General features: G+C 45.2%; 1 protein-coding gene across 1 annotated transcript in view; it reads left to right on the top strand.

The window, feature by feature from the left end:
* The window catches only part of unc13bb (unc-13 homolog Bb (C. elegans)), a 107,686-nt gene that overhangs the window by 42,285 nt on the left and 41,230 nt on the right, over nucleotides 1-24,171 (top strand). Inside the window, exons 14-28 of the mRNA XM_042059932.1 lie at nucleotides 920-990; nucleotides 1,570-2,358; nucleotides 2,905-3,078; nucleotides 4,398-4,648; nucleotides 5,147-5,425; nucleotides 5,687-5,777; nucleotides 7,185-7,253; nucleotides 13,826-13,896; nucleotides 14,725-17,099; nucleotides 17,324-17,346; nucleotides 19,144-19,190; nucleotides 19,568-19,646; nucleotides 21,254-21,328; nucleotides 21,771-21,990; nucleotides 23,821-24,048. Of these exons, the coding sequence (XP_041915866.1) occupies nucleotides 920-990; nucleotides 1,570-2,358; nucleotides 2,905-3,078; nucleotides 4,398-4,648; nucleotides 5,147-5,425; nucleotides 5,687-5,777; nucleotides 7,185-7,253; nucleotides 13,826-13,896; nucleotides 14,725-17,099; nucleotides 17,324-17,346; nucleotides 19,144-19,190; nucleotides 19,568-19,646; nucleotides 21,254-21,328; nucleotides 21,771-21,990; nucleotides 23,821-24,048 (4,842 nt within the window). The remainder of the gene's footprint in view (nucleotides 1-919; nucleotides 991-1,569; nucleotides 2,359-2,904; nucleotides 3,079-4,397; nucleotides 4,649-5,146; nucleotides 5,426-5,686; nucleotides 5,778-7,184; nucleotides 7,254-13,825; nucleotides 13,897-14,724; nucleotides 17,100-17,323; nucleotides 17,347-19,143; nucleotides 19,191-19,567; nucleotides 19,647-21,253; nucleotides 21,329-21,770; nucleotides 21,991-23,820; nucleotides 24,049-24,171) is intronic.

Raw genomic sequence — 24,171 nt, forward strand, 5'->3', positions numbered from 1 at the left:
GAATATTTACCCGCTTCAAATCTGCTGTTGGAATGGAAGAGCCTAAGCCTGAACCTGCCAAGTCCCCAGAGCCTGTTACAAAACCTCAACAAGTGGGTCCTGCCCCTGGTATTGCTGCTAGCAAAGAAACTGCAGGGAAGACAACTGAGACACAACAGCTGTCAGGCACCAGTCAGAGAGGTGATGTAAATAAACTCTCACAAAGTCCTCAACAAATGTCATCACGGCCCAAGGGAATTCAGAAGCAGCAAACACTTAGCTATGGACCAGAGAAGCAGGCTGAAGGCCAGTTACCTAGTAAGAGCATGTCTCAAGTATTTCCACCTACCACCAGCACAGGCCCAACTCCCACAAGGTCTGAAACCACACCACCAATCGGACAAACAAAGCAAGAACCTCCCCCTAAATCTGCAGGTGGACTGTTTGGCTCGATTGGTGATATGCTGTCTGGAACACCAAGTGAACCAGAATCTGCAGGAAAAGGTCTGCTGTCTATGTTTGGTGGTCCAGGCCCTAAACAAACACCACCTCAAGCAGCACCCAGTGCGCAAGTGCCTTCAGGAACAGTACCACCCAACGAGCCACCAGGTAAAGGACTACTTTCGATGTTTGGTGGTCCCACCACACAACCAACACCATCAGAGGCACAACCAACCCAAGTAGCTGCATCAGCCCCAACACCATCACCTCAACAAGAACAACCTAAAGGATTGTTGTCCATGTTTGGTGGTAGTAGCCCTCAACAGACACCAGCACAATCAGGGTCCATTCTTGGTGGACTTGGTGGCATGTTTGGTGGGCCTAGTCCCCAACCCCCAACATCTGCATCAACAACTGATAACCAAGCTTCAGGGGCTGCTCAGCCAAGCCCTGCTCCAAGTAATGAACCCTCAGTCAAAGGATTGTTTTCTGTGTTTAGTGGACCTGGTACCCAACCTCCACAAGCTGCACCACCTGCAGGCTCTAGTGCTTCAGGTGCTGCTCCACCCAGTGAGTCACCGATGAAAGGATTGTTATCCATGTTTGGTGCACCTAGTACAGCAGCTACACCAGCTACACCCCCATCACAACCCCAACCTGCACCATCTTCAGGCCCTAATGTTCCTGGTGCCACCCCACCTAGTGCTGCTCCACCCAGTGAGTCACCGATGAAAGGATTGTTATCCATGTTTGGTGCACCTAGTACACCTGCTACACAACCACCACCACCCCAAGCAACTACACCTGCAGATTCTTATGCTTCAATGTCACAATCATCACCAGCTCCAGATGTTACAGGTGAACAGTCTAATGCTCCAGGAACTACACCTGTGCCTACAACATCTACAGTGACTGGTGTTCAAGGGAGTGTTCCATCCACTGATACACCAATGAAAGGATTAATGTCCATGTTTAGTGGACCTAGTGGACCAAGTGCACATCCATCACCACCTCAACCTGGAGCAAGTGAACAGCCACCACCGTCTCAGGCTACCACCGGTGCATCTGGGGCTGCTGCTGGCTTGTTTTCAATGTTTGGTGGTTCAAGTCCACAACAGAGTGCTCCTCAAACTGGTTCCCTTCTTGGAGGGCTTTTATCTGGATCATCAAGCCCTACTCCAAGTCCTCAACAGAGCACTCCCCAAACTGGCTCCTTTCTCGGAGGGCTTTTGTCTGGACCATCAAGCTCTACTCCAAGTCCTCAACAGAGCGCTCCACAAACTGGCTCCTTTCTTGGAGGGCTTTTGTCTGGACCATCAACCTCTACTCCAAGTCCTCAACAGAGCGCTCCACAAACTGGCTCCTTTCTTGGAGGGCTTTTGTCTGGACCATCAAGCTCTACTCCAAGTCCACAGCAGAGTGCTCCCCAAGCTAGTTCCCTTTTCGGAGGGCTTTTATCTGGACCATCTAACTCTGCTCCAAGTCCTGGCAAAGGTCTATTTTCAATGTTTGGAGCCCCTAGTCCACAGCAGCAACCTCCAGCAAGACCACCAGCACAGCAACAACATCGAGCAAAACCACCCGCACAGCAGCAATCTCCAGCAAGGCTACCAGCACAAGCTCCACCAAAAGCTCCAGGACAGGGTCCGGAACAAGGGCCTACTGTGTCAGTGCCTCCATCTGTCCCAGTCTCTGAGCCACCTAAAGAGATGCCAGCCAAATACCTGGTCCAGAGTTCTGAGGGGCCATCCTTGCCACCTCAAACAGAACCCCAACAACCAACAGCTGCTTTATCAATGTCATCAGCACCAGCAGCAGGAGCATCAACCACAACAACAACCACGGCAGCAGACACAACAACAATGTCTGCAGACACAACAACAACAACAACAACAACAGCCACTCAGTCAGTTTCATCTGAAACAAGTGAACCCAAAGGTTTGCCAGCTTCGTCTGAAACAAGTGAACCCCCTAAAGGATTGCTCTCTATGTTCAGTAGTTCATCTCCTTCGACCCAACCAGGATCCCTTCTCAGTGGCATTCTTCCTGGATCAGCTGGCACTGAGAGTCCAGCTAAAGGTCTTCTGTCAATGTTTAGTGGGCCTTCTCCTCACTCTAGTGAGACAACTTCCTCAGCTGCTCCCACAACTACAAGTACCACAGAAGTTCAACAAGCAACCACAACTGAACCTAAAGCTGACACTACACCTCAAACTGATACAACAAAGCCATCCACTGAAGACTCTCCACAAGTGTCTCAAGGCCAGGTGGAATCTACCCCTGATGGTGCTTTGCATGGAGCTCCCCCACCCAAAGAGACTCCTGCTGCTAGTTTATTGTCTATGTTTGGTGGATCAAGTTCACAAGGAGCTCCCTCCCAGGTTGGATCTCTTCTTGGTGGGATCCTCCCTGGATCAACAGAATCAAAAGACATCCCAGGCAAAGGGTTGTTTTCTATGTTTTCTGGTCCAAGTCCTCCAACAGGTCCTGGACAAGCAGGGGCTGCACCAGGAGCATCAGCTCCCCCCCAAGAGCCACCTGGTAAAGGACTGCTCTCGATGTTTGGTGGACCTGCCCCCCAGCAGAGTGCACCTCAAGCATCATTATTCGGGGGGATTCTTCCTGGAGCTGCTGCCTCAAAGGAAGTCCCTGGAAAAGGCTTGCTTTCCATGTTTGGTGGCCCCAGTCCTACTTCAGCTGAAAGTGGCCCACCCAAGACTGGAGCGTTTGGCCTGTTTGGGTCATTAATGGAAGAAGCAATTAAAAAACCAGAGCCTCCAAAACCACAAGATGTTACTGCTGCCAGTGTGGCCCCTGTGCCAGAGCAAACAACTGTATCTACAACTAAGGCTGATGGTACACAAGAGGAGAAAAGCCAAGGACAAACAGTTACTGTAAAAACACAAATGTCATTGTCTCAAGCACCATCAAGCACCAAAGGCATCTCTTCACTTCCAGAACCATCATCTATTCTACCTGGCCAGACAGATCTAAAAGATGGAAAGGATATTGTATCAGACCAAGTTCCAGACAAACCTGTTTCTGCTTCTGCCCCTGAAACTCAGACCACATCAGAACCATCCATAAAAGCAGAAACACCAAGTTCAAATCTGCAATCCAATGTGACAGCTACACCATCTACTCTAGAGGCAAAGCCCATTGCTCAACCTCCAACTGCTGGTGCACAAACTGAACAGACACCTGCTGATGCAGCAAAGTCTGTTTTAGACTCCTCTGCCGATGCAGTCTCAGGTTTCATGTCAAAAATGTTTTCTGGACCAACTGCCCCATCAGCAGCACCTTCAACTGGGTTTTTCTCTCAGTCCTCATTTTTCAAATCAGCACCAGCCCCACAACAACAGCAACAGCCAAAGCCCTCTCTATTTGGCTTCACAAGTAGTTTGCAAACTGATTCCAACCTCTTTGGCATGTTCAAAGCCCCTGAGCCACCAAAGCCTCAGCCTCAGCAAAGACAACCCCCTGGAGTTAGACCTCCCAATGCTCCAAGAGGTCAGGGACCTCCTCCAACAGCACCTGGCCCAGGGACGGTGCCAGTGACACAAGGCATTGGTGTCAGCCAGACAGGACCTTCTGATACAACAAGTCCCTCGGCAGCAGGGTCACAATCGATACCACAAGCTAGTGATAAAACAGCCAACATTGGAGACGTTATCCATGAGAAACCGATGGTTATCATTGGTGAACCCGCTAAAGATACAGACAAATCTGGGCTGCCACTTGAAGGTATCCCTCTTGAACCTCCGATCATCCAGCAGCTACAATCAACAGAGCCGCTACCAACAAAGACTGTGTTTGAAATGCCTGGTCTGTCTGGTTCTGCATTTGGTTTCATGGCTGGCTCCGGTGATGGCGGAAAGTCTATTGGGTCATTGTTTTCTTCCCCACCTACAGTAACTCAAGCAGATGGTGCAGGCCTCCTTACTGGGTTTAGAAATTTCTCTACTGGCCTCTTCCAGGACGAAAAGCCTGATGCAGCAAATGACCAGCCCCCAGCCGCCTCGGTCTTTGGAGCTAAATTAGGTTTCCCCTGGCAGAAAGACACTCTCATGCCTTCCACACCACAACAGCCTGGCATTGTCACAACACAACCAAAAGCTAACAATGACGACACGGTCATAACAAATGGCACACACATTGAAAGTCTCAGAAAAGACAACAGTGAGGTGAAGGAAGGTTCTGAAATAGACAAGATGACCAAGAAAGAACTGTTAGCCTCAACTAATAGCATTGATAAGCCTGATATATATGTATCCAAACCCGAGATAGACCCCCTACATTCCTCATCCCTAAAGGACAAGGACCTTCTTTTCGAGTCTACTTCAGATTTGTCGTCAGGAATGCGGCATGACAAGGATCTTTTGAATGCTAAAAGGCTAGTAGCAGCATAATAAATGGTCACTCTCAACCATTTATAATGCATTAAGTGTAGACAAAGAGACCTAACCTACATAGTTAGACCCCAGCGTGTTTTTATGGTTTATGTGTCTTTGTGTGTTTTGTGTTTATGTCTAGTTTACAAGATCCCCTGATTGTGTTGTTTCATGGACTGTCTGTCCTTTATTTCACTGTACAATTTGTCTCTGTAGCCAATCTATCTGGCATTATATATTTTTTTATGTTAACGTCTCCCAGAGTTTATATTCATTGAACATTCATTGTTTCATTAAGGAGATTTCTAATAAACACTCTGTTTCTGAAACATCAGCCCAGTGGACAGCAGTCGCTTCGGCTCATCTGGTAACCTAAGCCAAGGTAGCTCGCAGCTAAGTGAGACCGGTCAGGAGAGTGCTGTTGGATCTGAACTGGAGGAGTCCCATCATTCCTACCACAGTGGCTACCGCCTCAACAGTAATGGGCACTTGCCCACAAATGGACACTCTCACTGGGGAGAGGATGATGGGATGAAACCCCCTTCCCTGGTTGGTTCCCTCAAGAGAGACGCCATCTCTCCACTGGAGAGGAAGTCTGAGAAATCTCTTAAATGGTGAGTATGCTCATGTTCTGTAGGACAATAGGGTGTAATAAGTATATGACAGTAGAGTTTAGTGGCATTTGTGTGTGTGTGTATGGGTGTGTTTGTGTGTGTTTGTGTGAATCTTGCCTTGCCCGTTGAATGATTCCAACCAACTGTTAACACCACTCAATATGTGTGAACAAATGTCAATAGATAGCCTCCTAGTTGGACTTGAAAGTGTAACACAGAACCTCTGTTGTTTTCCGATAGTCAAATGTGTCTCCCTCTCAGTTTCCAGGATGAAGGTCCTCCTCTGCCATTCACCCCCTCCAGGCTCCACTGGCTGAAGGCCGTCAACAAAGTGAGAGTTCAGCTTCAGGAGGTATTCCAGGGAGTCCCCTCCCTTCATATCCATTATCCTTACACTCTTCCTCTCACTGTCCCTGAACTTGTTATTTGATCGCCTCCCTGTCTATCTCTCCGACCTTCTAAATACCCCGTACCCCACTATCTCCACTTGTTTGCCACATTAGCTGGCATGCAGGTAAGTACCCGGCTGACTCTTCTCATGGGCATTCTTTGGATTGATTGAGTTTCACTTCTTGACTGCGTTGCTTTTTTGAACCACATCGTGGGTCTTCTATTGTGTATGCGAGACTGTTGTAATCAAATCCAATTTCCCAGTCCTCTAACCAATTAGGTAACAACATTTGAGCTGCTCTCTTTACCACTTACTGTTCAGATAAGAAACACCATGAATCTTTTAAATGAGGCCAAGTAAGTACCGCTAATTTATATCTCTAACTAGGATGGTCTAACACAGCTGGGCAGATGGTGTCCAGATGATGATCTCCAGATCGATGCTTAAACAGAGTGGGCAACAGCATAAGCAGAAGTCATTTATCTTGACAAATGAACTGCCTCATAAATGAAGAGGTCATTTCTTGTATGTCCTACGGTCAGCCAAGGCAGAAGAGAGACAGGAGAAGAGAGGGGGAGGACGAGAATGAGTGAGAGAGAGAGAGAGAGGAAGAGAAGAAGGATCAGTGTGTAGGGCAGACAGGCTGTTTATCTTCCCAACTCCATATTCAGACAGGTGAGTTGAGGGACGGCTCTCAGAGCGTCTGCTTCTCCAGAACGGGGCAACTCTAATCGGCAGTTGCCAAGGTCACCGGGAAGTTTGATGCCGTCTCTCCTCATCGCTGATAGAGAGCGGAGGAGTAATTAAGGAGGGAGAGATAGTGAGTGTGAGCGGGGACACGCGTGTGTGTGTGTGTGTGTGTGTGTTTGTGTGTGTATACTGGCTTAAACAGCTCTAGGATTTAGGGTAGCCTCTACAGATGTAGATAGTCAACTTTCCAAAGTTTAAATTACTAGAGATATTAGATACCTATTTCAACCAAATTCGCCTAATTAAGCTATTAGTAGCGTGACGGGCAAGAAACCTGAGAGACAAGATTCATGATATTTGGAGGTTTGAGTAGAAAATTGGCATTCAAAATGTCAGGATATATTTCATTTTTTTAATGCTGTGAATCATATTTACTGAGATAATATGAAAAATTAAATGTTTTTTTATATGCAGTCTATGACATGCCTGAAATTATGAAGACGGAAACTGATACCAAAATGTTACAAATGTACATTCATACACATGATTTATATGCTAATAACTGTGTGAAGTGGAACTGGTAGGAGGAGGGAGTGTAAATCCTTCTAGAGGTCACATGGTCTTCTGGGAGTTGTAGTGTAATAACACTACTTGTCAGTGGTGTCTCCTTGTTAATAGGAAATGACACTGAGGGTCATCCCTACTGGTTGGTTCGGCTCTCCACTGCTATCGACACCTGGCAGCTTGGTGTGCTGTGTGTTATTTATACAAGATTTTACTGAATGTCTTTTGGTGACCTCTTAAAATGCAAATATCCATATTGATTTAAAACCACACCACAACTGGAGAGCCTGGGTTCCATAATTGGGTTGTATTTTAGGACATACATTCTATGAATACATTGATTGTAACACTCACAAACATCTGACATTAAATCATAAATATACCAAATTTGATACATTTAGCATGATTACTCAAAAATAAACATGTTAAATGTATAAAAAAAATACACATTGTAACACAGCATCCAGCATTCAGTGCAATTTAGTATACTGTCTTACTGTGTAGAAACAAGGCCTGCAAGTGCTGTTTGTGCATAGAGTGAGATTCTGTGGAGTTCTTTTGTATACATGTTCACAGCTTTCCCTCTCTAATCCTTGTTTTTGCTACCCATGTTTTCTCCCCAAGCGCTGGTACAGCTCACTCAGTGCTGAGGAAGGCCTCAGGGAAAGACTGAACAAGTAAAAAGGAAATGAACAGAGAGAAAGAGAGAGTGAGAGAGAGAGAGAGAGAGAGAGCATTTTTAAAAGAATCGGGGGGGACCACAGCTGGTTCTGTTTTTTTGAATGGTGTGTTCTACTGTCCTTTCATGCTTTGTGACATTGTGCATGCAATACTGCCAGTAAAGAGAGAGAGAGAGGGGGGGGGGGGGGTGGAAAAACAGGGAAATAGAGGAAAAGGGATGGAGAGAGGGCGAAAGAGGGAAAAATAGAAAGAAAGAGATGGAGAAAGAGGACAGGGCTAGAGAGGGAGCGAGAGAGGTAGCGGGTGAGTTAGGAACAGGCCGGGTGAGTGAGGGGGATTCCATACTGTGACATTCTGATTTCACCAGGCACAGACAAACCCACTGGGCACCACTGGCACCAAGTCAAAGAGAAATTCAAACATTTTCAGTCCTGCAGATTTAGGAACACCACAACCCCACAAACACACTCACACACTCATTGTCTATCCCAGCCACTGAGCCCTGTGGTCTTAGAGCTAGCTGCCTAATATTTGAATCATGCAAAATCCACCCTTGACAAACTTACCCTGGGGTATTTGCATCATGGTATTCTCCTCCGTATTACCTCTGTGTGGTTGCTGTGCATGCTCACAAGTATGGTATATGAATGCTGGACCATACATGAATGTTGAGGGTTTTTCATTGTCGAAATGGAAAAGAATAGGGATGTGCCGTGCGACCAGAGCTTACCAGGATAGGCTATTTTGTGTAGGTAGGAAACACATTCAGCTAATGAAACTGGAATGGTAATACGCCCCTGGTTTATAGTTATGACGCTCAGGAACTCCATTATGGAGATTGCTGCAGGGAGGGGCGGTTTGAGATGTCTGCGTAAACGCCTCCTAATCGAATAGAGCGGGAGAGAGTACATGCGTTTTCTTTAGCTCTGCGTCCTGCCCCGGCGCGAAACGCTGTTATTTATTGACGGACACGAGGAGGCACTTAGACAACGCTGCCTCCAGCCTTAAAAAGGTCACAATAAAAAAGCCGCCGTTTGAGAATCGGCTTCTCGGGCTGCAATCACCAAGTCATAACTCACTATCAGACAGGACGCCAGGGTCTCCACCACGCAGTGTGGACACTCCCGAGCATTAAACCAAATGAACGGCAACATAATGTTTTAGCCATTTGATTCACAGCCTTCTGTCAGTCAAACAGATAACTGATGTTGAAATCATTGTAAAATCAGTCTGTTTTTTTTTTTTTTTCTTTCTCTCTCTCTGTGAATCTGGCAGAAGTTGTAAATGTTTTGATATAATTCAGGTTCTTTTCCATCTGATGAAAAGAAAAGGGGGATGGTAAGAATAAGAGGGGGGGGTTGGAAGGAGAGCGAGAGGGAGATCTGGCATTTTGACAGTCTCAGATTAGCTTTTTGTTGGAATATATTGCCAGAGGGCAGAGTGAGAGAGAGGGAGGGAGAGCGAGACTGAGAGAGAGGGAGGGAGAGCGAGACTGAGAGAGAGGGAGGGAGAGAGAGACTGAGAGGGTAGTGGGAGAGAGAGAGGAAGAGAGACAAAAGAGGAGCGAGAGAGAGAGAGAGAGGAAGAGAGACAAAAGAGGAGAGAGAGAGAGAGAGGAGGAGAGACAAAAGAGGAGAGAGAGAGAGAGAGGAGGAGAGAACAGAGATGAAAGAGAGAAAGGAGAGAGTGGGTTGGTAAGCGGTGAATGAAGGAGGGATGGGGCGAGGGAGAAACTGAGGGTGAGGGAGGGATGGAGGGAGGGAGGGATGGAGGGATGGAGGAACTGAGGGTGTGTGAGGGAGAGGCGGAGAGACAGTAGTGATACTCTGTGTGACCGCTGAAGTGAGTCTCAGATTGTGCTCCGGTCCTCGCTGTGTGTGTGTGTCTGCGTCTGATTAGAGAAGGTCAGTAGGACCTCTCCATATACATACATACATACATACACACACACACACACACACACACACACACACACACACACACACACACACACACACATACACACACACGCTCACACATACACACACACGCTCACGTACACAGAAGAAGACAGACCTGCACGGGTTTGAGTGTCGTTCTTACTCAGCTCTGGGGAAGGACCAGTGGGAGCATGGGACTAAAAGTACTCGTGAATTTCCCTCCTGAGTTTCTGTGATTTTATTTATTTTTATTTTTCCCATGTTACTCGGCACGTTGGAGAGCGTTGCGTGCGCTTTGCATGCTTTGCGTACGGGACGTGCACTTTTCATTATGGACCGTATGCTTCACTCCAAGTGATGCAAACATCGCACACAGGTTGTTGTGGTCTCGGGAGTTGCATACCACCATGAGGTAAGGCTTCCATCTTTCAAGCTCACAAAAGTAATAGAGTTTAACAAGTAAATGTTAAAAGGGAACATTAATATATGATGTTTTGAGATTGGGTCTTGGGAAGTGGTATTGGATATGGGAATCAGTGTCATTTTCACATCTGTCTCTTGCTTGTCTTATTTCCATTTTAAGAAATGTATATAGATTGAGTGTTTATGCTTTCACTGTGATGTATGTAGCTTAAATAAATACAAACAAATACACAATCAGTCACAATATGTATTTTATGATTGCAATCTACTAAACAACACAAAACATTTGATTTTTAATATAAAACAACATAGTAGAGAAGAAAATTGCAGAGGAGAGAAGAGTAAACATTCCATCTCTACTTTTTAACCATATAAATAATAAAGCAGGGAGGTTTTGAAAGCAATTAAATCTCCATTTCTCTCTTACACACAGAAGGACATATATATCCTTATCTTTGTCCTTCTCAATGCTGTGGTTGTTTGTCCTGTCCCTCCACACTGCAAAGAGTTATCCAGACATTCAGATTACCATACTTTTTGTTAAGTGAATGACTTTTTCGATAGTGACCGAGGAGGAGAGGGTTCATTTGAGGTTTTGGGGTAAAGAGCTGTAGCAGAGAACTGATTAACTTGATTTGTCTCGTAAATGGCCCAAAGCACTTTCTAACAAGGCCAGGAAAAAAGCTTTCCAAAAATCAAACGTTCTCTCTGAGCGACTGTGTGTGTGTGTGTGTGTGTGTGTGTGTGTGTGTGTGTGTGTGTGTGTCTGTGTGTGTGTGTGAGTTACAATCTGATATGATGTAATTGTGCTTAGATTGTATTAAGGAAAACTCTTTCATCTTTAACAGTCTAATACCTTAACATTTTAAAGTGTTTTATTTATTTGGTCAAATGTTAGGCCACTGGTCAAATGCTACTTATGGTTGCACTGCAGAGTTGATGGTGTATGCATTTACTGGCCTGTGCATTATCATGGCAAAACACACTATCTGCACTGAACATGTATGGGGCAGAGGTTAAACCCTAGCCCTCAGTGCTGGACTATTATTGGACAGAGTAAATCCAGAACTTCAGAACTAGATTGCTATTGGTCAGGGGCTTAATTTCAGGTGGGAATTCAGGAATGATGGTGTCTGGCGGGCAAGTCTGTCCCAGTTTAAGATGATCAGGTCAGTGGCCAACCAAAAATGTGGTATGGTGGGGAATAAAGCTGCTGGACTAGATAGATAGATAGATAGATAGATAGATAGATAGATAGATAGATAGATAGATAGATAGATAGATAGATAGATAGATAGAGTTTGTTCTGTTCTGTTTGCATCATATAGATATATTTTACCTGAAAGTAAAATATAATCTAATAGCAGGTAGGTGGGGCCAGGAAATGCCTGAATTGCTTGTTGCCTCAACTAAACCTTTGGATTATAAAATGGCCAGAAAAGCCAATTTGAATGTGCATTGCTCCTGTACCATTTAAAGCATCCCAGGCATCGTGCCAAAAAGCGCATTCAAGGAAACAGGCTTGCCCCCACTACACACACACACACACTGTCTCAGTCACAGTGACGGATCCTGTTGGTCACCGAATCCATTTGAGAAAAGTAACAGCAGAAGCAGGCTCTGAATTTCAATGACGGCCTTCTTCGAGTGCAGTCAGTGCTTAGCGCATGGGGCGACGTTCGGAAATCAAGTGGCTGCCCCTGCACAAGCAGCTAAATGCACCCCGATGTTTACCTTAATTCGATGACTCACTGGTGTTCCACAATGTCTGTGACGTGCACAAACACAATGTAACCTGCAACAATGCAAGGCATTTTATTGGTTTATTTAGTCTGAACGCAAACTTTGACGAGAGGGTAATTGAATTTCACTGGATGACAAAAGAGTCATCTTCGTCTCCACTGACACCAGTTCACTGTGCTGTCAGCTAACCATCTGTCCTGCTACTAATGGTGATGTGCATGTCACATCACAGCGATAAACGCACCGGCCTTCTCCACTTGCGTCAAGAATCTGCTTATCTGCAGTTTCTTAACACATTTGCAGACAGTGAGAAAAGTGGCTCCCCATGTCTTGTTTTCTTTCTGGTTTCCTGGACCTAGCTCAAAGTTTAGATGCGTTTTGCTGTCCCCTAAACACCAACTTAGACGTAGAGATGTTTTCAATGGCAAAGAATGGCAAAAGAGAATTCTTCCTTTGTCTTCTCAGAGTTTGCTATCAAAGATAGTTAGATAGTAACAAAGAGTTTGCTAACAAAGAGAGTTCGATAGTAACAAAGATAGTTGCTGACAACTGATTGAAGGGACTAGACCTTTAAGATGGTCTATAGTCATCTATTCCTCTGGTTTGTGGTGTACTGTAAGTCACACTGTGGTGATCAAGACAATAGCATAGTCATTATTTTGCAGGTATCAACTTCACAATTTACTGTTGGGTTGACAAGGAAAACAGTGTTGCAATTCTAGTACAATGGCTTATATTCTCAAATACTTTGTCATTGTATCCACATATTCAGTATCTTAGAATACTAAAGCATCCTGACAGAGGTCAACTTCTATTACACCTCTGTTAATTATACCAGTTAAGTGACTTATCAGAGTCGTGTGTGTGTATGTGTTTTTGTGCCTATGAGCAAGTGTGTGTGTGTGTGTGTGTGTGTGTGTCTGTGAGAGAGAGAGAGATTGAAAGAGAGAAACATCAGTGGTATAGCCAGCCCTTGTCTTGTCCTAGTGATATCAACAGCAAGTGCTGGAGCAAGGTGCGGATTACAGTCAACGGCATGTCACTTAACAACCCAGCACCCTGTGGCGCACACAGCTGGACTGTCGCTCTTCCTGCTACGGGTGTGTGTGTTTGTGTGTGTGTGTCTGGTGGTGGTGGTGGGTGGGTGTCTGACAACGCACACTCACTTTCTAATTGCCTGGTAGCCACCCCCCATTTTCTTCTTGCGATTGAGCATCAGTGTCCACTCTTGTGTCGTTCCAACAGAGGAGAAATAACTATACTATAAAATATGGGTGAAAATGGGACCTTCTCTTTTGCTACTTCTGCTACTGATCTTGCCTTTAAAGCTGATGAAAATTGCATGAGGGTTTTAAGGTTATTGAAAAGGTGATTCATATGCAGTAGTAATCCAGTGCCAACCTTACAGTGCAAGACCATTTTTTCGGAATGTGACACAGGTGTCTTTTTAATAAAGACATTTGCTTTGATGAGCTCATTCACTGTAGAAGTCTTTCATGACATGGCTTTTTGCTTCCAATCATAATTGTCCCTTTTTTGCTCATAATTATCCTATTTATCTTAGCAGAGCGGAAAGTGCCTTTTTAGTGGCCCTTTGACGGAGAAATTCAAAAGCATATCGATGATGTCCTTGCGCAAATCATTGCTCCTTTGAGGTCTGATATCATTACCATGGTATTAAATTCCCTCTCGCCTTCAGATTTTTTGTGTTAGCCAATCAAGATGCCACGATTACACCAAAGAGCCGAGTTTCTCCCCCCATTTTGATCACTAGAGAGCCCCCCCAAAACCACCACCACCCCTTGTTTTGTTCGACTGCTTCAATTAATGAACACTTAAACCCTTCAGCCCTGGCTTAATCGTTGTTGTTAGCCGCTCCTCGTCTCGTCTGTCCAGGCTCTGAGGGCTCCGCCAGCGCAGCCTGGTCCTCCAGGGGCACAGGAGGAGGAGCGGGATTATCCCCCTCAGTGTCCCTGTGTGTTGTGACAGGGAGCTGTCCAAAGCTGCCCTGACGTGACTCCGCTAAACAGCGGCTTCGCGAACAGCGGCGTCCGGCATCTGTAAATAGCCCGTCGGGGATGGACACGGGAGATGAACGCAAGCCCTTAGTTGAAGCGGTTCAAGTGGTGCTTAAAGGTTCACGGCACGCTTGCCTCCTGCTTTCCTCCTGTTAAAGGCACAGGGGAGGTGGGGAGGCAGTTGGATTGTACCCTACAGGCAGCTTAAGTGGGACAATGATAACGGAAATTAAAGAAAGTTTTGAACCTTTATCTAATTATTAGCATATTTTTCAGTGTGAGTTTGATGGGGATTTTTTTTTATCTGGTACTTAAAACCGTAAAATTCATATCTGCTATGCTTCGTTTGACGGGTGTCGATGAAACCACTTTCAGAGACAGCTTTAGTGTAGTCTGATGTGACTCATGAGGATGAGTGCAGAAGCACCAAAATTGATGTGAAAATGACACTGTATTAGAAATCTTAGAATTATTTGATATTAATTGAGTACATGAATTTGAATGGTGGGAACAACTGTCAGCAAGTACTCTGATTTAAATGTTTCCTCCTAGGATCATTAAAAATATTGTTCTTGTAACACTTAGAAAGGAATTAAGTAGTTTACAGTCTTGTCAAGATCCAGCTCTTATATTAAAGAGTATATGTTTTAGTATGCTTGACATACAGTACTACTGTTAGGCTATGTATGAGAAAGAGTACTCTTTGATAAATCACTCAACTGCTGTTCTTTTGCCTCTCAGGTGATATGGCTGTTCCTCTGGCTCCCTTACTTCAGAGTCCCTGGGTGCTAGCTGACCGCTAGCACAGAGCCCCAGGGCGCTAGTTAGCCCTTAGCGGGTGTGTCTCTTCTTCATCGGTATGTTCTCCAGGAGCAACAGTAATGGACACGATGACACAGATGCCACGGGAATCCCCCCAAACAAGTGGGCCAAGAAAAGGGATCTGGTCAAAAACAAGACCCAGAGCCCTAAAATGGGACCCGGCTTCAGAAAAAAGATCCAGAAGTTTTTACATGGTCCCGGGGAACAGCCCATACACAACTCACAATATACCCCTATGGAGCTGGAGGAGGAGGAGGAGGAGGAGGAGGAGGACGTCACTTTATGCAAGCCGAGACGTAGACCCACCAGTTATCACTCAGGCATGCAGTCTATGCCCAATGGCCACAGTCGTGTTTGTGCCTCCAGTAAGTCCTTCATCGGAGAGGTGGAGCTAAATCGGGAGGGAAATGTCAGGATACCATGCACTATCCAACACAATGGGCCCATGGCAGATCAGCAGGGGTCGGGGGAGGAGAGCAGCTCGGACTATGTTGACCAAGGAAAGGCTGCGGAAGCCACTCTGAGCCCTAGAAGAAGAAGCACTGGAAGAGAGGAAGAGATGGAAGAGAGGCTCAGGGCAACAACGCGAGAAGGGTCGAGCACTATAGTCGAGCATATTCTGAAAGAGCTGCAGGGCATCAATAAAATTCAGGAAGAAATCTCCGACCTCAGGCAGTACCTGTCCTCTGTCAAGGGCTCTGTGGATGAAGTGTCGTGTTGTGTTGACGCTGTGTTGACAGAGATTGAGGAGATGTACACAGGAAATGCTTATGGTCCCCACATGTCTCCAAGAACAATGGGACGTCATGCAAGTCCCCGTAGACCGGTAGCCACCCTACCGAGGAGACACAGCAGCCCACCTGTTAACCAGTACACCTTCCCCAAGGATAAGGAAAGAGCAATAGAGAGAGCCTTGCAGCAGAAGAGAGAGGTTATAGCGTCTTACCAAGGTGTGGCTGCCGCCACAAGGCAATGGCCTGAACGAGCATCCTCACCTCGCAGCTCAGGGTCTCCAGTTTCAGGAGGTCATACATCCCGGCTCCCTTACCTGGATAGGCGGTACGCTGCGGACTTCCAGAGCACTAGCTCGCTATCCTCCTGTCCCAGCTGCAGGGCTGCGAGACGGGAGGACCAATATCGCTCGAGGAGCGCAGGCCTGCCAGCCAGCGCGAGCGAATATGGTGCATGGAGTGGCGAAGCCGGGTGGAGCGAAGAGGACGCCTGTTCCTGCCACTGTAGCCTGGAAGAGGGCGAGACTTGTCGAGGGTCGGACACCGGCGATGGATACACTGGTGCGGACACCAGCAGTACTCCGGGTCACTCGTCTCGGAGCAGCTCCGAGCACCTTTCCCTGCTCTTCGGACGGTACTACGACTCCGCGTCGAGCTCTTCAAGTGTAGTGGACTGGAAGGCGCCAAGGGTGCAATCGTTGGCGGGCGTGGAGTGTGACTGCACCCCCAACTGCCCTTACTCCCGCAGCTCCGGGTACCACACTATAGATGCGTATGCAGATGATCTTGGCAGCGGTCCCTCCAGGAGTCTCAGTCACTCCACGGTGGCACTGACCGACTACGATGCACATTCGACCTGTGAGCGTTGCCTCTCAGCGGAGCGTCTGGACGCGGACTCTGCTGAGAGTACCGAGAGGGAGTGGCCCGAGCGGGTTCCGTGTCAGGACGCCAGTGAGGAGGACTGGGGGAACACGCCGGAGGACCCCGAGATCGAGAGCCCCAACGCGGAGTATGATGTGAAGAAGCTGGGGCACGCCATGACGACCTTTAGATCAGCCCTGCACGGAGCTATGAAGGAACTCGACACGCCCGACTCCCATCGGTACCCTTATGACGAGACCCTATCAGACACTGCGTCAGTTGATGGCTACCCTCAGAGAGCCCTCAGAGAGCCTCTTGAAGACAAGCATGCTATGCGAAGGGAGGGGAGAGGGCATCCCAGAAATGTCTTTGATGTCTCCCCCTCGCTGCCTCAGCTGGACCAAGTCAGTGAAGCCTCCCTCAGGCTGGATGACCACCATAATCAAGGGGTATCAGAGGATCAAGCTTATGCCCATCAAACACTCAGTGCCCCCGAGTCCCCTGTGAGCCCGGCCTACCCTCGCTGCGCCCATAAAGGGAGCCTCTCCTTTGAACAGTCTCCCAGTAGGAGAGTTCGCCATGGAGACCCACAGTCTTACACTCCGGAATGTCCATCAGAAGTCAACGCAGAGAGGGTGGGGCTGGACTCAGAGGGGGTGGAGCCTAATCTGGAGATGACAGAGGGAAGTCCGGACAGGGCTGTTTTTGCCCAATCAAAGTGGCAGAGCAGCTTTAAGGAGGTTCTCAAGGAAAAAAAAGAAACCAGGCGTCGACTGTCAAGGACTGGACAAGATTCCAAGTCCATATTTTCTGATGAAGAATCTTATCTAGGTATAAATTAGAGCAAGATTTGTGTACTTCAAACTCTTTTAAATACTTTAAATTCTGTGATACATTTGTCTGTGTGTACTCATTAAAGCATAAAACCTTTGTGTGGTAGCTGTGGTCCTACAGTAGAGGCAGCAGTATTATTTATTTATTTATTTATTTATTTATTTATTTATTTATTTACATCTCTGAATGTCACAGACCTTTTTTGTCTTTCTTTTCCACAGAGGGAAGTAAAGAAGACGTTCAGGTTACTATGCATGGGTTACTATGGTTACTATGCATGGCGTTTTTGCTAATTGTAGCCCAATTTACTGAAGCCCAACTATTAACAGAGTTTGTAGAATGCAGAATGAGTTTGATCAAACTAAAAGATGTTGTGTCCTCTCTGTGCTTTAGTAAATTGATTACACCCCATAGATTTTATAGCACTAGCAAATGGCAAATATGCGTATAACTTTGATATCAGATCTATTTCAAAGTAGCACCATATCCATTTATAACACAATCTGTTTTTTCAGATTAGTGTTGCTTTTCTTTGTCATTGGCCAGCCCATTTATTTGTGCTATCCTTTATGCATAGAATAAATGACTGCATGTACTGTCTGTATGTGTATATGTCTCCTGCCACGAAATTGTTGTAATGGTCTACATATTTTTTTTCTCATCCTCTCAACCAATACTAGTTTTTTTGGGAGAACAGTGGGTAAAACTGGGCTGTGTGCGTCAGTGCAAGTCTGTGGGTTTGCCTGTTGTGATCTCTTTGATCTGCTGTCGCGGTTTCCAGAGTTTTACTGTAAGTTTGGTGCTGTTGTGCGAGTGGCACTCTGAAGCGAATTAAAGCCTTTCTCTCTCTCTCTCGCTCTCTCTCTCTCTCTCTCTCTCTCTCTCTCTCTTGCTGCCTGGTTGCCTCATATGATGGTGAGAGAGCTCACAGGGCCTCAGTGAGAGATAGAGAGATGAAGAAAGGGAGACAGGAAGAGAGGCAGAGATAGAGAGAGAGAGACAGAGAGTGAGGGAGCGGACTGCTTTGGGACTGGGTGTCGCTGCAGGCCCTTCTTGCTCCCCGTAGCTGTGTTCGTCTGCAAGGAGCCCGGGATTGCTGGCACTGATGAAACAGTTTACCTCAGAGGGTGAAACACCACAAACACATCACGGCTTGTTTACCCGCCTGCCCCGTTGTCCCGTTTGTTTTTTTTTTGCTGTCTTCTGCAGTGATGGGGCTTGTTTGCCTCCCTCGCTGCAGGAAAACTTCTAAGATCTGCCTAAGTCCGTCTCTCTCTTCGTAAGATTCCCCTCACAAACTTTCTCTATCTAGACAGGGAGAAAAACACTCTTCTGTGTTGAAGCGCACACTTTGACCAGCTATCAAATGTGACATGCTCTGACTGCACATCTGCAACCTCTGGCAGAGCCGAGGCTGACGGCATATCCAGGCTTCCCCAAGTGGCTGTCACTTGTCATGTTTTGCTCGCATCAAAGTTCTGCCAGAAAAAGCACATGTTGATCAAAATTCTGACAGCTCTGTTTCTGGCCTTTTTCTTTCCCCCAAGAGGCACTAGTAGAAAAAGAAAGATGCTGCGTTTGCATATAACCTGTGGTTTGCCAGAGCTGTTTGATCACTAAAAGTGGAAACCAGAGTCAGAAGTATGTGAGCTGTACCTGTTCCATACGAGCTCTGTTTGAGAATAAAGGTGCTACGACTATAGTCAAGTTTCACTTGAACCTTCGCTTGACACATTCTCCGAAACTTGATTAAGATAACTTTTCTTGAAACAGATTATATCTTTCATCACCTAACTCTTCCCCATTCTCCTACTGTATGTGGTAGGCGTTATGCACCACTATGTGGTATGTCTAGTTCAACAGGGTGTTGTTTGTTTCTGTTTATGTGGATTAAAGTGAAACTCAATCAATCATTCCCCTTTTTTTCTATGTACTGTACCTAAGCATGCAGGTCAGTTTGTAATTTGGTGTAACGTTAAAGCAGTATATTGTATGTTTGCCTCTAAGCCAAAAGTTTATTAATGATTAATGAACTGTACAGGGCCATGAAAATGGAGACAACTCCAAGCAAGCCTGGGTCAAAGCAGGGTGAGTCCACTTTGTCTTAAAAATATATTCGGGTTCAATCTGTAATCATCAGTAGAAAATATTAGTTCTATTTGTTAACAAAACAAAGGACTTCAGCTAACACGCATAATAATGGTAATAGAGGGTAAGCTACCATCATCAGAACATGCCTCAACTATTTTATGTAGACCTACTGAATAGAAATCACTTGTTAAGTTGGGGATGACCATATAAGCTGTGAATAAACTTTTAATAACAACTTTTAATCGCTGTTAATCACTACTACTATACAAAATATATAGAAGTTACTCATACTTGCTGTGCTTGTTTAGTCCATCCCTGTTTTTTTTATATCAGTGGGTGAGCACTTCTCTGATGTTCAGTGTGATTTCTTTCAGGGGTGGTAGTGGACTGTTTGGGATTGATAGCATGCCAGACCTGCGCAAGAAGAAGCACATCCCTCTGGTCAGCGATGTGGTGAGTGTTCACTCCTCCAGACTTGTACATTTGTAACACTCTTCATTGAACATTGTAGATATGATCTGTGTTACTTTCCTCCCTATCTAAGTCATGGAGTTTACCAGGTTTACATTTCACTGCTAGCTGTAGGCTATACTGTTATACTGTGCTGTATTTGACAGACAAATAAATCTCTTGAATCTTGAACTGCAAAAAGAATAATGCTCTGACACTCTCTTGAATGCAACCTTTCACCCTGGTCAGGCTATGGTAAGTGTGTACTCAAAAAAACCCTGCCCTGGTCTCCCACTCTTCACTGGTTGTGGGAACGGCTCTATATTAAGTGACACAAAGAGTTTACAAGTAGCTGTTGTGTAATGCTGTTTGCAATAACAGTATTACACTAGCATTATACAAATACATGGAGTTATCAGAACAACCTAAGGGTTCGGTTGAGCTCCGATTGAATCCTTAGGCCATTTAAACAATATTGCTCCACCAAATATTTATATCTTGTACAATATTATGTTTTTGAGTCAGCATGATAGTTCATCTGTTCTGACATGTATTTGCAGTCTACTTGCAGGTTACTTAATATAAGAAAATATGGGACCATTATTTCTCCCCTCTCCATTCCAGATATTATTTCCCAATTGTTTTTTTTTTTTTCAACTCTCCTGCACAGTAATGTTGAAGCTATACCACTAACATAGACACAGGGCTAGATAATGTAACACACTTTGAGTTGTGTAACACCCCATGGCTTCTAGTCTTTAGTACCTCAGCTGGTTGTTTTTTCTTAGTTTCTCTCTCTCCCCCCTTAACCACAAACTACTATTATCCTAATAATAGTCCTATCCTAATAACTATTATCCTATTATACTAACTATTCTGGAGAAGAGGCTAGCAAAGGGGCTAGTGCTAACATTATTGTTTTCCTGTTTCGTTGTTCCTTTCCTTCCCTCTCAGGAAGGGTGATAACCCTGTGTCATTGGTCTGAGTTATTAACCCATTAACCCCTTCATTAAACATTCATTTGTGTGTTTGCATTGGGATGTGTGTCCAAGGCTGTGGGATAATGGGTTGTCAATGGGATGTTATTGATACATTATTGAGTTTGAAAAATATTTATTTCTATTAAGCTTTACATTAAGGTTCCATTAGCATGAAAATATTCAATAAAGACTACTTTTAGTTTTTACAGAACTCCAATTTACTCTGAGGTTTGTGTTGTAATGGATTTAATTTATCAAAACAAATGTGCTTTTAACACATCTCTATGTCCAGATAGGGTCAACACAATTTGTGTTGTTTTCTAACACATTTGTTTTAAGAATGTAGATATTTTAGATATCAGGTATAATTGATCAGTTACCCTAAACCACAAGCGTAACTATTTAACAATAGTTAAAGTTCACTTTTGTTCATGGTAATTAACTAAAGATAACTAAAGATATTAAGTAACCTTAATATAAAGTATTTATTCATTCATTTACTTACACATTTACCCACATGTAAAGATTCACATGGTGTTGGTGTTTAAAATGAAATTAAATGAATGAATGAATGAATGAATCTGATGATGTTGCTGATGCGGTTGCCCTAACAACCTGTATGATGTGCAGTCCCTGGTGCAGGCCAGAAAGGCTGGGATTGCCTCGGCCATGGCCTCCCGCTCCTCCATCAAGGACGAGGAACTGGTGAGTGGTGGTGTCTGTTTGTGTGTGATACAAAACACCTTAGATCATTTAATCTTAGATTAAACCAAGGCTTAGATTGAATTTGAGATGTAGTTATTACTTATTAGATAGTACAAGTTGTTAACTAACAAATATTACTATATCTAAGTCCTTTTTATAAATTACAAAAAGTTGCATAAATCTCATAATAGTCACTCACTCCCTGTCTACCATCCTGATGTCTGTCCCTGTCTGTTTCTCTCTCTCTCTCTCTCTCTCTCTCTCTTTCTCTTTCTCTTTCTCTTTCTCTTTCTCTTTCTCTTTCTCTTTCTCTTTCTCTTTCTCTTTATGTGTATTTCTCTCTGTCTGTGTGTTTTCATATGTGTTTGGTGTTTGTTGTTGATATGTGTTTTGTTGTTGTTTGTTGTCGTCTCCCTCGGTCCCTCTCCGGTCCATCCCACAGAAGACCCATGTGTACAAGAAGACGCTGCAGGCTCTCATCTACCCTATCTCCTGCACCACGCCGCACAACTTTGAGGTGTGGACGGCCACCACGCCCACCTACTGCTACGAGTGCGAGGGCCTGCTCTGGGGCATCGCCCGGCAGGGCATGCGCTGCTCCGAGTGCGGCGTCAAGTGCCACGAGAAGTGCCAGGAGCTCCTTAACGCCGACTGCCTCCAGCGTGAGTCCCAGGGGAAGGAGGGGGGGGGGGGGGGCAGAGGGGAGGGAGTGAGGGAGTGAAAAACAGTTTGGCAAAGGGGGACAGAGAGGGAGTTTGAGGGAGAGAGAGAGACCATGAGGTATCGAGGGAGGAAGACAGACAGCAAAAGGAGAGAGGAGACCTAGGTGGAAAGAGAGAGAGAGAGAGAGAGAGAGAGAAAGATAGAAAAATAGAAAGAGACAGATAGAGACCATGATGCAGGGAGGGAGGGAGACAGGTAGGTAGGGAGGGAGAGAGACAAAGTTGGAGAGGGTGATAGCAAAAGGAGAGAGGAGGAGAGAGCCAGGGAGAAGACAGAGAGGTAGAGAAATATTGAGAAGTAGAGAGATAGACAGGAAGAGACAGTAAGGGAAAGAGGATGGGAATTTAAACATGTCAAGGTGCCTCAGAAGGTATTACTTCACATCAAGATCTAGGGCAGAACCAAAACTCTGTCAGCACTGTTCCTGAACAAAGCCCTCTACTGCACACGTATACGAGGCCAGGTGCAAGCTAAATGTAGGAAAATGAAATGATCCTGGAGTGATTAGGGGAAAAGGACTATTATGTACATTATAAACATTTACGTTTATGTTTTTTTTTGCGTTTGTTCAAAGCGACTTACAATGATGAAATAAACATGACATTACCATAAAATGAATAGCTTTTTAGTAAAGTCATTTGGCCTAAACAAAAGAAAATATTAATAGACTAAATAGAATGAAGAGACATGTATAGACGAGGGAGTATGGAGAGGGGGAAAAGAAAGCTGTTAAGGCAGGGAGAAACATCGTGGCTAGACAGCCAAGAGACATTGAGAGGGGTTAGAGGGATAGATGGTGGTTTCATAGCTCGTTAATGGAGCACTTGTCCTTCATTTAAATGCTACCTCCAAGGGCTACGGGCCACACAGGACTGCCGTCCATCACAGGACTTCACCTTCATCTCGAAAAGGGGGAACCAACTCAGTGTGTCTCTCTCTGTCTCTCTGTCTGTGAATGTCTGGGTCCCAGCAAGCAGCTAGATAATAACCGGCTCCTGTCCGAACCTAGACCAAATCTGGCCCATGTTTGGGTCTAGGATACTATCTGGGCACTGTCTTGGGCCCTGCTTTTGTCGGCAGAGCAGAATTATCCAAATGGAAATCTCCCACCAGCTTTGGCCGAGAATGACAGGTCCATTAGGCTGTGCATCAGAAATATGATTTAGAGGGAACCTTCGGAGAGAAGACGTCCAGTCTTTTTCTCTGTTTCCTCAAACCCAGAGACTATGGCTTTCCGTAATGAACCCACCTGTCATGTCTGTCAGAGTTTTGTTTACCGAGTTCGAGACGCTTCTTAATTACATTTGATATGGCCCGTCCAGCAGCGATGGTGATTTATATTTTATTCATGATGTTTGTGATTGATGTTACATTACATAATGTTTTCCCTTAACAATACGCTAACCTTCTCTGTCAGCTGTGTTTACCTCTCTGGCTAAATGCAGATGAATTAATGTAAAGGTTTTTTTATTTTTTAAATCTAATTTGGTTATCCATTTATTCTTCTTTTTTGCAGTTTACTTGGCTGCCCTTTCATTTTATGACTTTATGGTGTGAAAGTTTTTGTATTAAAATATGACATTCAGTTTTTTTTGTCTGAGTGTGTAAACAGAAATAAGGTGAAGTAGCTGATGTAGTCATATATTTCTACTCACATGTTATTGTATGTTCTTTAAATATTTTTTGCATTGACAAATGTCCTTTATTTGTACCATGTGAATAATGTGTAAACATCTGTGTGTATGTGTGTGTGTGTGTGTGTCGAATAGGCGCTGCGGAGAAGAGTTCCAAGCACGGGGCCGAGGACCGCACCCAGAACATCATAATGGCCATGAAGGACCGCATGAAGATCCGAGAGAGGAACAAGCCGGAGATCTTCGACATGATCCGCGACGTCTTCGTGGTCAGCAAGTCCCTCCACGGGCAGCAGATGAAAAGCATCAAGCAGAGTGTGCTGGACGGGACCTCCAAGTGGTCGGCCAAGATCACCATAACAGGTACAGGCAACCAGTCAGCCCTGCACTGGTCAAACACTGTACCATCAGTTTACCCTTTATTTATATATATACTGTATATATTATTACTGTGGATATGCATTCTCACTCACCGCATACTTACAT

This window comes from Alosa sapidissima, chromosome 13, assembly GCF_018492685.1.
Source record: "Alosa sapidissima isolate fAloSap1 chromosome 13, fAloSap1.pri, whole genome shotgun sequence".
In the NCBI taxonomy this organism is placed as follows: Eukaryota; Metazoa; Chordata; class Actinopteri; order Clupeiformes; family Clupeidae; genus Alosa; species Alosa sapidissima.